Here is a 15,256-nt window from a genome sequence, read left to right on the forward strand (position 1 = left end):
CCTCTTACGTCGCCAACTGAGAGAGACATCCTTCTTGCCTCTTTGCTTGGTCATCCACGATTCTCTGCTTTGTAAATCCATCATCTACCTTGACTGTTCCAAAATTTTCAAGACGACACATTTTTGACTTCGACTGAAAGCTTTGCAAAGTTCCTTCTAGCTGTACTTACCACCTTGAGCGACGTTCTAAGCGCTCCCGCATTTCTTTAGTCTGCACCAGGAGTGGTAGACACGAGTTAATACTGCTAGAAAGTCTTGCTCGGAGGCAAGACTTTCACCTATAATCCTTCACAATTCCTTCAGAACTACCTGTTCGTGACGCTGCGAAGCTGGCAAAGCGTAGAGCGTCCTGCGACCAAGCAGCAACTCCGCCGGAGAAGAAGATCATGACGGTATGCTATCTCATCAACGATCACTGATCTTTTGCGGCACGGAGAGAGTACTGAGTATTTATGCCTCTAGGACTCCAATATGCAGCTTGATAACCCCCAGGAAACGGTGGAGAAGATCAAACAGGGAGACATCGATGAGTCTCTGTACAGTCGTCAACTGTATATTGATCCCATTCCGCCTTAATGGAATTCTCTCATATTTATTGCTTTATAGGTACGTCCTCGGCCACGAGGCTATGAAGCGTATGGGCTCTTCGAATGTTCTTGTTGTTGGTCTGAAGGGTCTTGGTGTGGAGATTGGTGAGTACAATAACTGGTTTGAGAAGTACGGTCAACGACTGACGCCCTCTTTCAGCCAAGAACATTGCCCTTGCCGGTGTGAAATCCCTCACGCTATACGATCCTGCCCCAGTCGTTATCTCCGACCTATCCTCACAGTTCTTCCTTCAACCACAAGAGGTCGGGAAACCAAGGGCCGAGGTAACAGCTCCGAGGGTCGCAGAGCTGAACTCGTACGTGCCTGTTACTGTTCATAAGGGTAGCAACTTGGTGGATGATCTCGAGCAACTGAAACAGTATCAGGCAGTGGTTCTCACTACGACCCCTCTGAAGGAACAGCTTGCTATCGCTGACTTCTGCCACAAGAACGGCATCTATATCACCATCACCGACACATTTGGCCTGTTTGGATACATCTTCAATGATTTTGGGAAGAACTTCACCGTTGGAGATGCTACGGGCGAAGAGCCAGTCAGCGGTATCGTTGCCGACATTGACGAAGATGGCTTGGTTTCTGCATTGGACGAGACTCGCCATGGCCTCGAAGACGGGGATTACGTGACATTTACTGAAGTCAAGGGTATGGAAGGGCTGAACAATTGCGACCCACGGAAAATCACTGTCAAGGGTCCTTATACATTCTCAATTGGGGACGTCTCGGGCCTAGGCACGTATCAAGGCGGTGGTATCTTCACGCAGGTTAAGATGCCTAAGTTCGTCGACTTCGAGCCATTCAGCGAGCAACTCAAGAAGCCTGAGGTCATGGTCTCTGACTTTGCCAAGTTCGACCGGCCACAGCAGCTACACATCGGAGTTCAAGCGCTCCACAAATTCGCCGAAGCTCATGATGGTCAATTCCCTCGGCCTCACAATGACAGTGATGCCCAGGAAGTGATTAAGATTGCGAATGAACTTGCATCAAGCCAAGAAGAGAAGGTGGAATTGGACGAGAAAATTATTAGAGAGCTGAGCTACCAGGCTCGCGGAGATCTCAACCCTTTGGCCGCTTTCTTTGGAGGTGTTGCAGCTCAGGAAGTTCTGAAAGCCGTCTCCGGAAAGTTCAATCCCATTCATCAATGGCTCTACCTTGACTCCTTGGAGTCGCTGCCGACATCTGTCACCCGTTCCGAAGAGAGCTGTAAGCCACTTGGCACTCGCTACGACGGGCAAATTGCTGTCTTCGGCAAGGAATTTCAAGACAAGATCGCCAATCTCACTCAATTCCTTGTTGGTGCGGGAGCTATTGGGTGTGAGACTTTGAAGAACTGGGCCATGATGGGCCTTGGAACTGGTCCCAAGGGCAAGATCTTCGTCACCGACATGGATCAGATCGAAAGGAGCAACCTCAACAGACAATTCCTGTTCCGCTCTAAAGACGTTGGGAAGCTCAAGAGTGACTGCGCTTCTGCTGCGGCACAGGCGATGAACCCCGACCTTAACGGTAAAATCGTGACACTTCGAGACCGAGTAGGACCCGACACCGAACACATTTTCAACGAAGAATTTTGGGAAGCTCTGGATGGCGTGACCAACGCCCTGGACAACGTTGACGCAAGAACTTATGTTGATCGTCGCTGTGTTTTCTTCCGCAAACCTCTTCTTGAAAGCGGTACCCTTGGTACGAAGGGCAACACTCAGGTCATTCTGCCCCATATCACCGAATCCTACTCGAGCTCTCAGGATCCCCCAGAAAAGTCGTTCCCGATGTGCACATTGAAGAGCTTCCCCAACAGAATTGAACACACAATTGCCTGGGCACGGGATCTCTTCCAGACCTTCTTTGTCGGGCCCCCTGAGGCTGTGAACCTGTATCTGTCCCAGCCGAATTACATCGAGCAGACGCTCAAGCAGGCTGGAAATGAGAAGCAAACTTTGGAGCACCTCCGGGACTTTTTGGTAACCAACAAGCCAGCTTCCTTTGATGATTGCATTGTCTGGGCTCGCCAGCAGTTTGAGGCCCAGTACAACAATGCAATTCAGCAACTTCTCTACAACTTCCCCCGGGACTCCAAGACCTCTTCCGGTCAACCTTTCTGGTCTGGGCCGAAGCGAGCCCCAACGCCCCTCAAGTTCGATAGCTCGAACCCAACTCACCTAGCCTTCATCGTTGCCGGCGCAAATCTCCACGCCTTTAACTATGGAATCAAGAACCCCGGGGTAGACAAAGAGTACTACAGAAAGGTTGTGGACAACATGATCATTCCTGAATTTACACCAAGTTCCGGCGTCAAGATTCAGGCCGATGAGAATGAGCCCGACCCGAATGCTCAGCAGTCTTCGTCCCTTGATGACAGTCAAGAGACTCAGCGCCTCGTTGAGTCGCTGCCTTCTCCCGAATCCCTCTCCGGATTCCGCTTGAACCCCGTTGAATTTGAGAAGGATGACGATACAAACTACCACATCGACTTCATCACCGCCGCTAGCAACCTCCGCGCGGACAACTATGATATTCCCCAGGCCGACCGCCACAAAACCAAGTTTATTGCCGGTAAGATCATTCCGGCCATTGCCACAACTACCGCATTGGTGACAGGCTTGGTTGCTCTGGAGCTGTACAAGATCATCGATGGCAAGGATGATATTGAGCAATACAAGAACGGCTTCGTGAACCTCGCTCTCCCGTTCTTTGGCTTCAGTGAGCCCATAGCCAGTCCAAAGGGCACGTATATGGGCAAGCAAGGTGAGGTGACCATTGATCGACTTTGGGACCGTTTCGAACTCGACGACATTCCTCTACAAGACTTCCTCAAGCATTTCTCAGACCTGGGCTTGGAGATTAGCATGGTCAGCTCCGGCGTCAGTCTGCTGTATGCCAGTTTTTACGCCCCATCTAAGCTCAAAGACCGACTTCCTTTGAAGTATGTATCACCCTTTACACATCGCTCTCGAAAATCGACTAACATTATTTGCCTAGGATGAGCAAGCTCGTGGAGCATATTAGCAAGAAGCCTATCCCGGATCACCAGAAGAACGTCATTTTTGAGGTGACTGCAGAGGATCAAAACGAGGAGGATGTTGAAATTCCCTACGTTATGGTGAAACTTCAGAAGTAGATGGAATTCCAGCGCAGAAACCGATATGTGGACACGACCTATGTTAGAAGTCTGATTTACAGCACTCTGTCACCGATTTAGAAACAAAAATACGCAATTCGTTGTCATTATTAAACTGTGTGATAATTCTGACTTCCACATAGTAGTAATGATAGAAATGAGGGTCCTCTAGGAGCCGTTCTATCAGTGAAGCTTTGTCAGACTTTATGCGATCCATCCGTAAGCACTCAGTAAGCAAAAACGTCATTGTCCCCCGCACCCCAATTCAGTGGTCCATCAAGATAGCAACCCATTATCTATTAAAGGCGTCATTTCCTCTCTTTGTTCACACTGAAATTCTCGGTAATATCTCATGCTTGCTGCGCTCCCCCGAACCCAACTGGTCTCGCGGCATATCCTGAGGTCCATAACAACTACCGGATTTCGCAGTTCCCCGGAAGCTCCAATATCCTCAGACAACCTATCTTTCCAATCCGCAACATGGCCGTAAGCGCTCGAATCTCATGCAACATGTCTCAAAGGGCTCTTGATTGACATACTCTCCTTGCCAAATAGACAGGCATTACAGGTAAAATTACCGATTGGGTGGACCCCAAAGACAAGTCCGGCGAATTCAAGCGGCAGCAATCGGTTTTCCGCAACTTCATCTCCAGGCAGCCTGGCGCTCAATTTCCTCCGGAGAAAGATCGCTATCATCTTTATGTCTCATATGCCTGTCCTTGGGGTGCGCTTCTCTTGAAGACCCCTCCGATTGCTCAAGCTCAAGACACGACGGCTAACACCCTTCTCATAACGCAGCACACCGGACATTGATCACCCGGAAGCTCAAGGGTCTTGAGGATATCATCTCGTTTACATCCGTCCACTGGCATTTGGGCGAAAATGGTATGGATTTCAGATTCGAAGCCACTAAAGAAACGAAGCTAATATCTTCTGCTGGAAAGGCTGGCGCTTTGCAAAAGCCGACGAAGAGGTTGCAGGAGAGAACGTCACCCCAGACCCGTTGCATCCTGATTTCACGCATCTGCGTGCCATATACTTCTCCAATGATCCCAGTTATACTGGCAGATTCACCGTCCCAGTGCTATTCGATAAAAAGACGCAACGGATCGTGAGCAATGAGGTACATTGATATCCACTGTATCCCCTGTCGCCTAAACCCTTACTGATTTGAACATTCGAACAGAGCGCTGAGATCATTCGCATGTTCTACTACGAATTCGATGATCTCCTTCCCGAAAAATACAGGAAGGTAGACCTGTATCCTCCCGCTCTCCGAAGCGAGATCGACGCCACCAACGACTGGATCTACAACGACGTCAACAACGGGGTCTACAAGTCTGGTTTCGCGACGACCCAAGAAGCCTACGAGAAGGCTGTGACAACCCTCTTCACCTCCCTCGACAGGATCGAAGCCCATCTCTCAAAAGACGCCAACTCCCCGTACTTCTTCGGCTCATCCATCACCGAGGTCGATATCCGACTTTTCACGACCATCATCCGCTTTGACCCTGTCTACGTGCAGCATTTCAAGTGCAACATCCGTGATATTCGCTCCGGCTACCCAGCCATTCATCGCTGGGTGCGTCACCTTTACTGGGATGTTCCCGCATTCCGGGAGACGACGGATTTTGAGCACATTAAGAAACACTATACAAAGAGTCATAAGCAGATCAATCAGTTCGCTATTACTCCTGTCGGGCCGGTCCCAGATATTCTTCCTAAAGACGAAGAAGTGAGAGCCGTTGCTGCACGACAGTAAATGAAGGATCTATTACTGTATTTGATGGACAATCTTATGGGAATACGTGCCACAGCATACTCCAAATTGGATAGAATAATTCAAGTCTGTTTGACAGATAATCTATTTCTGTTGTTATCTGAGTCAGAGCCGACGCTGTGGAGCGTGAACTGTAGATACATTGTTCCAGATTTTTCCAGTAGGACCCGCAGGTATCCTTGGTTTTACAAGAATGAAGAAAGAGAATGCAACAAATATGGACAAACGCCACCATATGCATTACCATGCGACGCCCTGCCATGCTAGGGTGGTCGCTATGCAAAACCGTCCCCAAATGACCATCAGCGGTGGACCATGAGTCGCATGAGTCGCATCGAGATGTCAATGCTCAAAATATAAGCTCAGAAACAAGAGAGAGTTCGAATGGTTAGATGGGACAAAAGCCGATAAACGGAGAAGGCAGGCAGAGGGATTCCCAACCGGGAGGAAGGGTTTGCCACTTATGGCGACTTGGCTTTATGGGTATCTTGACAAAATATTCTAAAAGTGAAGAAATTAGAAGGGATAGCGAGAAGCGAAGAGCGACTGTTCGGACCGGTGGTCTGAGGTGTTATCTCAGTCCAAGCATTCGTTTGGAGTTCTCATACACAACGTAGCTGATCGACACGGCGGGTGCTACTTTGAGAAGATTTGGCGTAAGCCCTTTGTAAAAGCCACGGGGGCCTTCGGTTTGGAGTGTTTTTCGCGCAACATCAGCGATACCGGTGTATGTTGTGGGGTGGAGTACAGTGCCTTGGGCCTGTAGTCTGGTACGAAGGACATTCAGTGGGTAAACAACGGAAGCGCTGAACCCGCCGCTCAGAGCACCGATTGCTCCTGTGGTGAAGTTGTTGAGGGGAACATCATCTTCATGGCAGTGGTTGATCCGGGCCTGCCGTACAAGGAGAACGCGTTTCAAATATTCGAAGGTTGACAGATCGATGGCGGCGTAAGGAAACATGCCAATGAGGCCTAGAGGCAAACCACGAAAAAAGCCCACGAGGCCTGCTTTGTTCCACACTTTCCGAGCAGTAGCTGCGATGAGTTGATTGCCTTTCAAGCCACCCTCGACGGTGTCACATTGCATTCGGCTAAGACGGGTTAGTTAGCTTTAAAGTGGAATTTTCTTACTGGACCACCAGGACTTACAATTTGAGCGTATCAAGAGGGTAGACGAAGCATCTACATCACTGTTAGACAACACTGTTTCGTGGGGAGATAGCGTCACATACTGGGCCACCATCCCACCAAATCCACCGGACAGGAACTGCGACGTAGGCTGGAGTCGTTTAGGATCGTTATGTCCTTCAAAACGAGCGAAGGCACGTTTTGCGGACTATTCATCACGTCATTAATTGCTGGCCATAAAGTCGCCTTGGTGGACAATCATGTCATACCTCATAGGCTCCAAATTTGATGGCTGATTCGGGCATAACTTTAACGACATTCAAGCCGTTTCCTTCTGGCTGTCAGTAGATTCCGTGACACAAGAAGCAGTTAACATACCGGCAAACAAGCTCCGTATCCCCCAGCACGCCATAACTCCTTTACCGCACCGACGAGTGTCCTGGAAGCACAGCCAGCTGCCTTCAACGGAGCACCATCCTTCGCTATCTGAGCAGCGCTTTTCTTCGCGCCAGTCTGGGCGATAAGATAAACTTTAAGTCGATCTAAAGGCGCGGTGGCTGTTCTTGATACGGCGCCTGCGATCCCGCCCGCAAGAAAATAACCTAATTCAGGAGTGTTCTCGGTCAACTTCTGTTCATAATATCGGAAGGACATCCACATGGCGACAGTCCTGGGAATGGGCAGCCACTCCAACTCGAAGTCATCGTCTAAAGGGAGAGAATCATGCTCTAATGCGGCGCCCAACAATAACGTCCCGCCGGCTTCGGCGTAAGCTGATGGAACCAAGGCTGTCAAAGCGTGCACAGGGAAGATATTGTACAAAATGTCTTTGATGGCCAAAAGATAACGCGTAAGAAACGAGTGGTCTGTACCTAAACCCTGCAGATCATTGATGTGGACATCTCCTTCCGGGTTTAGATTGCCCGTGGCCGTATAATATGAGAAAACAGCGTGCAGGTCGGATGGCGAATGGGCGGGAAGAAATAGAAGGAAGTCCCTGAAGTTGAACGGTCAGCCATCACTAGCAACTTCATCTGACTCTTGATGCACGTACCTCCACTCTGGATATGAAATGACACCATCCTTGTTGGAGTCAACATCCTCAAAGAAGGCGTCTAGTTTAGCGCTAGACAATGTGATCCCAGAACGAGAAAAGGCAGCCCTCAGTTCGTTCTTGTCTATCACTCCATTTTGGTTGCGATCGATGCTCTCGAACAGTCGCCATAGCCCGTGTTCAGTATGGTCGACAAAGGCTCGAAATTCTAATCATCATTAGGCGGGTAAAAAAAACTGGCATTAAACCAGTTTGCAACAGGAGAGAGAAAAGCTCCTGACAAAGTCCGTATGATCTTACCAGAGAAGTCTATGTATCCATCGCCGTTGGTGTCGACCGTCTGCAGGATATTTCGTATCATGTCATCCGCATTTTTCAGAGCTGTCAAAATTGCGATAGCCCAGGTCAGTCAGCTGCTCAAGGCGCACGGGATCCGGTCAGGGAGTATGCTCACGATGGTCAATCCTCTTGAACCCCTTCTTTAAGCCATTGATATCGAGTTGACCTTTTTTTTGGACGTCCAGGCTTTCCCAGAGTTTTGCGACTCTTTGGTCACGTTCATCTTTGGACTCGCCGATTGCCATGTTCGATGTTTATCGACTATAGCCGAGGACCCGTCATTCTTTTCAGAGAGGTCACAGAAATTTAAGATCGGAGCTTTCCCTGTGAGGGCAGTGGTTCGTAAATTTTCGCAATGACTGGTGCATCGAAACCGTGGATGTTGCAATATGTAGAAAAAACCGCTATATGCTGTGCATTATTATTGCAGTTGTTAATGAAACCAAGCCCAACACAACTCTCCATGAGAAATCCAGCCGCGATGATTTGCTTTCCTTACGACATCAGCCGGAAGAAAAGCAGGTTCCGGCCCGGTTCACGGGACCAGAGGGCCCAACCCTACTAGTCCCCTTTAGGAAAGATTCCACCCCCGATTACATGTTCGAAACGGCATATTAGATGAACTGCATGCCGTCGGCATGCGAGATCTCTTGCTGTCTGATATACCTAGAATCGTTCTTTGGATACTTGAGCTCAAGTGATCCTTCGAGACAGCTTTGTCTGTGCTGTTCCACTGTGTCTAGTCGACCCATATGGTCTCTGGTTACGAGTGATATGCCCATATCAGTTGTCCCTAGTGCCATCATGATGAATCTATCAACCTGAAGAAATAAGGCAATATTCAGGTGCTCGATCACAGATTCGGAGATGGCGGCCAATTATTGGGCGTCAACGCAGCGTCGACATTGGCTGTTTACAAGAGAAAAATTAGCGGAAATTCGGGAAATCTTTCGTGAAAGCGATAAAGTTGCTCATTCCCAGTTCCCCCTACCGGACCAGAGACTACTCAATATCTATTTCAGTCAGCGTAAGCGAGTCATATATGTGTCTTAAGAATAGGATTGGGCTGATTACAAGCAGAACTTATAAAGCTTGGAAAGCGAATGTCAACCAGACAGCAAGCTCTTGCAACCGCTCAAGTGTATATCAAGCGATTCTATACGAAGAATGAGATCAGGCATACAAACCCGTACCTCGTTCTTACGACTGCTTTTTATCTCTCTTGCAAAATGGAAGAGTGTCCGCAACATATCCGTTTTGTTGTCGGTGAAGCCCGGAGCCTCTGGCCAGGTATAGCATCCGACCTGCGGTTTGCATACCATCGCTAACAGATATCAGAATTCATTACTCCGGATGTTTCAAAACTAGGCGAATGCGAATTTTCCCTGATATCAGAGATGAACTCGCAACTCATTGTGCACCATCCATATCGAACATTATCAGAGCTTCAGCCCGAACTGTCACTCACGTCGGATGAGGTTGCTCTTGCATGGTCTGTGATCAATGATCACTACCTGACGGACCTACCTCTCCTATATGCCCCTCATGTCATTGCAGTCATGGCTATTATTGTCGCAGTCGTCTTCAAGCCAAGTTCGGGGAATTTCCACGGGTCTGCGGCGCCCGTCCTCGCCGGCGCAATGAGGGATGGTGGAATGAATGTGCTGGCTGCATTAGGAGACCGGACTGGTTCCGGGCCTCCTCCCAAAATACAGAAACTCATCAGCTGGCTTGCTGAGAGTGAAGTCGACATCAAAGGTGTCATTGAGTGCACCCAGGAATTGGTGTCTCTTTATGAAGTTTGGGAGCAGTACAGCGAGAAGACTTGCAAGGAGCTACTTGGGCGGATGGTCAAAACCAAAAATCTGGACAAATGACGATAAAGTCTTCATTTAATCTTAGTTTCACGGGCATTGAAATGGCGTTCAAGGTCTTCAGTTGCTGCATTTGCATGTTCTAGGTGCAGTTTTGGCATACTCTGTTATTCGGTCATTTAGCAGGTCGTGGACATATACCCACAAACTCGTTCTGTACTTGCTCACTCGCAAGTATGTAAAATGATTCTAAAGCTCACTATCCCTATTTCAAAGATATCGTTCATTTCGACATGATTAGCCCATAGCTTTTGGTATGCAAATTAAGATCATCTCGTGGCTCGCTTAGCAATGTTCTAGCACTTGCGGGCCCCAGGGTGTGGAAAGCAGGGCTTTTCGTCTGCTCCGTCGTACTAAAGCCACCTAGCCTTCACAGGGCGGATAAGAAGAAGTTATATGCGCCCTTATGGACTTGTTGCTTTGTAGGCGATCACCACTAGAACATACCCTGCTAGCTTTACAGTATCTTGAAGAGCTGGAAAGTGCCTCCTTTCCCCTCCCTCCCTGCTAACTGCTACTAAAGAGTTTCCTTCTACTCCCACAACTCTCTGAAGGAGTTGGTATCTTCATTTGGTTCCAATGGCTGCTCTTCCGGCTATTCGAAGCGATTAGCCTAGTTGGCTGATCGAGTGCAACTGCTAGCTGAAGCAGACCATGTATCTCAATGGTCGCTAGCCAGTGATCCGCCAACAGGGAGTACTCATTCATTCAGAAGATCATTGACAAGATGCTGCGCTTTCAGTCACATATCATGTTCCGTCACTGCCATCGCGATTGTCATCTTCCCGAGCTGAAAACGCCCCGAAGGGCAGTGAGACGTGTGAATCACCCTTGGATGGTCCTTGAGAATATTTGCTTCGAGTTGAACACATTTATGCGGCCCCTTCTACGCAGCAGTAGAAGCGTAGGCCGTGCGAATCCGGAAAATACTAGTTATGTTCGCAGATATCTTGAATCAGGGTAGCTGCTCTGTTAGTGTAAGAACAACAGTGTCCAAGTGCAGGCCGCATGTTGAGAACGACAGAACCGACTTGATGGACATCCGCCATGGAAAGTAAACGGATGGCATTGAGCTCTGATGAAACAGGTGGATACCTCCCACTGTGTCACCTTAAATTGGCTCGAATACGTCAGAGCTGGATTTGAGAGGGATGGAGTGAACAATCGCCATGGATTGATCATAACGATATGCAGTACAAGCAGGATAGCAAACAAGGTTTGAACCGTGTGAGGGGTAACTCTTTCATCCTGTCTTGGGACCCCTCACATTCAATAAAGAGCCTTAGGAAGGCTGAAACTCCCATCGTAAGACTCCCAAATCAAATGATGGAAGAAGCGGTGAGATGATCTTGGAGTACTTGGAGAGTCCCTACACTTAGTTACCCGCGACCGAGTTCATCACTGAGAACATGGACTTAATAAATTTGAAATGTTAACAGCTCATGCATTATGCAGGAGGGAGCGTTTGCACCAATAACCAATGAGACTGGTGCCCAACCATGCACTCAGGAGAGACAAGAAGAAACGCATCCTGATCCCCAGGAGTCCATGTGCATTAGCGCAAGGAGAGGAGAGGGGTTGTATGGTCCGATGGCATGCATGATCCTACTCCGTTTGTATTTTGAGCAGATATACCACTGTGAAGTGCTTCATTAGCCGCCATGGAAAGATGTTTTTCTGTTTGCCACAATCAGCATGATTCTACACATTTCTGTTCGAAGAATCGATTCTCTCTGCTCTTATCAGTTGAGACATCTCTCTCTATGGAGTATCCAAGGATGGGCATTGATTAATTTTAGAACCCCGTACAACCTTTTGCGACGATCTTCTTCGTATTCTGATATTGGTTACCAACAAGACGCATGTTCGAAATTTGGGTCGATTGTACGAATCATGAACACTTATCGATGGTTGGTCAACTCCAACGGCAGCTAATCCCATCCGATTCTGGAAGGAATGTGGTACCTGCTTCGAGCCTGGAAGAGCTGTGTCGAATCTACTTAGACAGCAAGGTACCCGCTCAAGACCTCCTCTAAGACATATAGGATATCTCAAATTGGTGCCAAAAGGGTTCCTTCTGGATCTCCGGCGAACAATGTCTGTCTGCATGCGCAGACATTGTTATTGTTGACCAGATATCCAAGGCTAAGGCTACCCCAGGACTAGATGGCACGGTTCGAGTGAAATTAAGTCATGGTACCTTGCCGAGCATGACGGCCACGAATCCAGGTACAAAGGATTGGTGGAGTGCAATCATTACCCGCAGATATCGAGGGTTAATGGCGTTTGCTGGCTGCTGCTTTCTGGGTTGCAAGTTGCAACGCATGCCTGTCTGTCTTCGGAAATGGACCTCATACCAGTACCTTACGGTCCTTACCTTACATTCTCTCTCCTTTCTTTAATCGTCCAGAATAGTCAAAGGACAATAACAGACGTCAATAATAGCTTTTAGGATCTAAAACTTCCATGAAAGCTACAGAATGGTACCTGTACATCCATCAGCGCAGCCCATGCGCAGGTACTGACTGCCGCGAAGTCTACATGAGGAGAGTGCCAAAGTACCTTTTGATGCTGCTGCACCATTTCAGGCTCTGGATTTAACGAATAACAGTTATTAGCAGAAACTTTACTGATGCTCATACCTACAGTCATACACATACCAACCTGGAAGCAGGAAAATAAATGGCAGAATAACATATTACCTTAATTCTCCTGGTCTTTGCCGTCCACAGCTGCACTCCGTAACATCGACCCCAGGATTGCCAGCTAAGCCCAATCAAGAAAACCCAGATTTCAGTGCAGAGACCGGGAGGATAATAAATTTACCATAATAAGTTTAGCCTGTAACTAAAAAGACGTCACTTAGGGCGACTTACTAACCGCTTTTAGCAAAATTAAAGCAATACTATTGGCTTTTATGCAAAGTGGCTGTTTTGTCTCCACTTGTAGCTCCCTCTAAGTGATTACCATTCGCTTCCTAGTCCCCACCTTGCCACTCAGATACCGCGGACGGACTTCTGGTTGGATTCTGGTTGGATTCTGGTTGCCCTAAGAGTGCTGCGTGACCTTGTTAGCGCCGAAGGTGGAACGAAGATATTACCATACAATCCCTCGTCAGGACTGACTTCATTATTACATGCCAGGTTGGCTGTATGGTAAACATTGTACTGATCTGGTACTGCCTTTGCAAGGGCTCCACCAGCTCCTAAGGATTGAGGACTCACTCAGCCCCAGCAAAACAACTGCAGCCCCTCCTGGCCTGTTGCCTCCGTCCGCTCCGAGCATCGACTTCCCTTTTCCTTCGCTCCCGGTTCTTCTTATTCTACCTCTTGTCCCGCCCATCGATTCATGATTCCCCATCCCACAACCAACTAAAACACAAATTCGACCCGACCTTTCGCTCTCACTCTCACTCCCACTCTTCTTCCTTAGTACTATCATTACTACATCCCCTTTGTATCTTTTGTCTTATATACTTGCATTTCAACTGTCCTCTTCCGTCTATACCCTTTCCTTTCGCCTTTGAAAACATTATTGTTGTCTTCAGGTATCGAGTTGTGCTTGTTTTCTGAAATCAACTCGAAAAACTGAGTCAGTAACGTCAACATACTTCCGTCCCTCTATTCGCCACCACGGATTACATCAAAATGTCTACCTTCTTCTACGGCCATCACCAGCAGCATCACCATCAGCATCACCATCAGGGTGCTACTAGCCACATGCCATCATCGAACAACCATCATAATGGCCGCTCCCGTAGAGGGCCAAAGATGGCCTCTCAGAATGCTCAACGTCAATTCCGCGGTGTGAAAAGTATGAGAGAACTTGCCGAAGCCCCTGCTGTGACTGCCTTCCGCGCACGGTTTGAAGCTGGACGGTCTTTCGACCTGGACGACGACCTGGAGTTCTGTCCGGGTCTCCTTACAGAGGACGATGTATGTTTATGACAGCCCGGTTCTCGGACCTCCCGTTCCCTCGAGACATTGGCCGAGCGCCTAGGACCCCTCCAACCAGCTAAAGTTCGAGGCATTTTATTAACACTCGAAATCACAGCTACACTCAATTCACTCTGCTTCCTCGGATCGGTCGTCTCTCTCTAGCGGTTCTCCCGACTCGTCTCCTCTTCAGCACCAGATTCAGCCTGTCCAACAGGTCACGCCGTCCATCTCCTTGTCTCCCGCATCTAGCAATTCGTTCGTGCATTCAGGGGTTACCAGTAATCTTAATATGGGCTTCCAACAGCCGTCGGCGGTTCGCACTCGCAAAGTCATTCCCATCGTCAATCCTAACACCGGGATGACATTGACCAGCCCGCCCACGTCGATTTCGCCTGGTGCGATGCAGAATGCTCAGCGGCGGTGGTGATGACTGCTATCTGCCCGGTCGCCATGTCAGTGACAGAGACCTCCGGTCATGGCACATGTTTTCTCTTCTGCTGTCTCAGCTTCTGCATCATCGCGATTCCCTAACCGCCGGTTATAATTCTTCTGGTACTTACTTCCATACGGCCATCGCATCTTATCACGACTCAACCGAAGTTTCTTTTACGAGCGCAAGAAACCTAAAGAGGATAAACTAGTGTCTTCTGTATATACACTTTTCTCCGATGACGACCTACAGCACTTCTATTAGATTCTCTGCTATGCTTCATCCTATTGCGAGCGACGGCGCCTGCGATTCGACTTTAGTTTTGCATTCTTTTCACACTCACACACGATACCTTGTTTTATCTTCCGGTTAGGGAAAGCTATTCTTTTTGGCCTAGGGGTTTGGCCGCGATGATGATAGAAGCGCGGCTTGGCGCTTCCATGTCTATGGTCCGGAGTTGCTTCTGTTCGGTGTGCTATGGCGACTGTGTCAGATACGTTCAGTTTGCCGATTCATCCTCGGATATTGCTTATTATTGGGGTTATTGATTTTTGGGCGGGACGGAATACTCATGCTTCAAAGGGATTAGAAAGGCGGAAACGATATACGTCTGCATTGTTGGGTTGATATCTTTGGTTCTGATTGGGATTTCTGTCGGTGACATCCATACTCTCGTCGGGCGTTGTTCCCATATGTCCTTGCAAATGTTTCTTATTTTTCTCTTTTTGGCTTCTTTGGATTTTCTCTTCTCCTTCCTGTAAATTGATTGAGAGTCGGAGTCTGGCGGTGCTCATTGCTCCGCTGCAATTGACCAACTGGCCTAGATGGTCTCTGGCTGGAAGCCATTGACCTGCCGCACTTACCTTTCAAGAAAAAAAAGGTCTCGCTCCCTTGCTGTGTCTTGGTCGATGCTGCACTTCTTAAACTTCTCTACCTATGCTTCCATGTTGGTTCGTTGGATGTTACTTCTGTCATAACTTCTCCCGAAG

At 48.4% G+C, this 15,256-nt stretch overlaps 4 protein-coding genes across 4 annotated transcripts; 3 read left to right on the plus strand and 1 right to left on the minus strand.

Moving 5' to 3' along the window:
• Positions 1-51: 51 nt before the first annotated feature.
• On the plus strand, positions 52-5,659 carry P174DRAFT_509370 (ubiquitin-activating enzyme E1). Its single transcript, XM_024831545.1, has 11 exons — positions 52-392; positions 463-551; positions 607-692; positions 748-3,529; positions 3,586-3,706; positions 3,949-4,047; positions 4,154-4,210; positions 4,280-4,448; positions 4,523-4,609; positions 4,669-4,847; positions 4,911-5,659. Exons 1-11 carry the CDS (start codon positions 387-389, stop codon positions 5,484-5,486), a joined length of 4,251 nt encoding a protein of 1,416 aa, XP_024687999.1. The 5' UTR covers positions 52-386; the 3' UTR covers positions 5,487-5,659.
• A 416-nt stretch (positions 5,660-6,075) lies between these two features.
• On the minus strand, positions 6,076-8,270 carry P174DRAFT_427601 (calcium-binding mitochondrial carrier protein; the record flags this gene model as incomplete). Its single annotated transcript, XM_024825450.1, has 8 exons — positions 6,076-6,595; positions 6,654-6,686; positions 6,737-6,840; positions 6,902-6,970; positions 7,011-7,629; positions 7,687-7,894; positions 7,987-8,067; positions 8,141-8,270. 8 exons carry the CDS (start codon positions 8,268-8,270, stop codon positions 6,076-6,078), a joined length of 1,764 nt encoding a protein of 587 aa, XP_024688000.1.
• A 363-nt stretch (positions 8,271-8,633) lies between these two features.
• Positions 8,634-10,099, plus strand: ssn8 (cyclin-dependent protein serine/threonine kinase regulator SSN8). Its single transcript, XM_024831546.1, has 3 exons — positions 8,634-9,052; positions 9,106-9,315; positions 9,364-10,099. Exons 1-3 carry the CDS (start codon positions 8,893-8,895, stop codon positions 9,900-9,902), a joined length of 909 nt encoding a protein of 302 aa, XP_024688001.1. The 5' UTR covers positions 8,634-8,892; the 3' UTR covers positions 9,903-10,099.
• A 3,447-nt stretch (positions 10,100-13,546) lies between these two features.
• On the plus strand, positions 13,547-14,264 carry P174DRAFT_427603 (DUF4452 domain-containing protein; the record flags this gene model as incomplete). The annotated part of the gene is made up of 2 exons (XM_024825451.1): positions 13,547-13,834; positions 13,953-14,264. The coding sequence occupies 2 exons, from the start codon at positions 13,547-13,549 to the stop codon at positions 14,262-14,264; spliced, it is 600 nt and encodes a 199-aa protein (XP_024688002.1).
• Positions 14,265-15,256: the final 992 nt, after the last annotated feature.

Source organism: Aspergillus novofumigatus, assembly GCF_002847465.1.
Source record: "Aspergillus novofumigatus IBT 16806 chromosome Unknown P174scaffold_1, whole genome shotgun sequence".
Classification (NCBI taxonomy): domain Eukaryota; kingdom Fungi; phylum Ascomycota; class Eurotiomycetes; order Eurotiales; family Aspergillaceae; genus Aspergillus; species Aspergillus novofumigatus.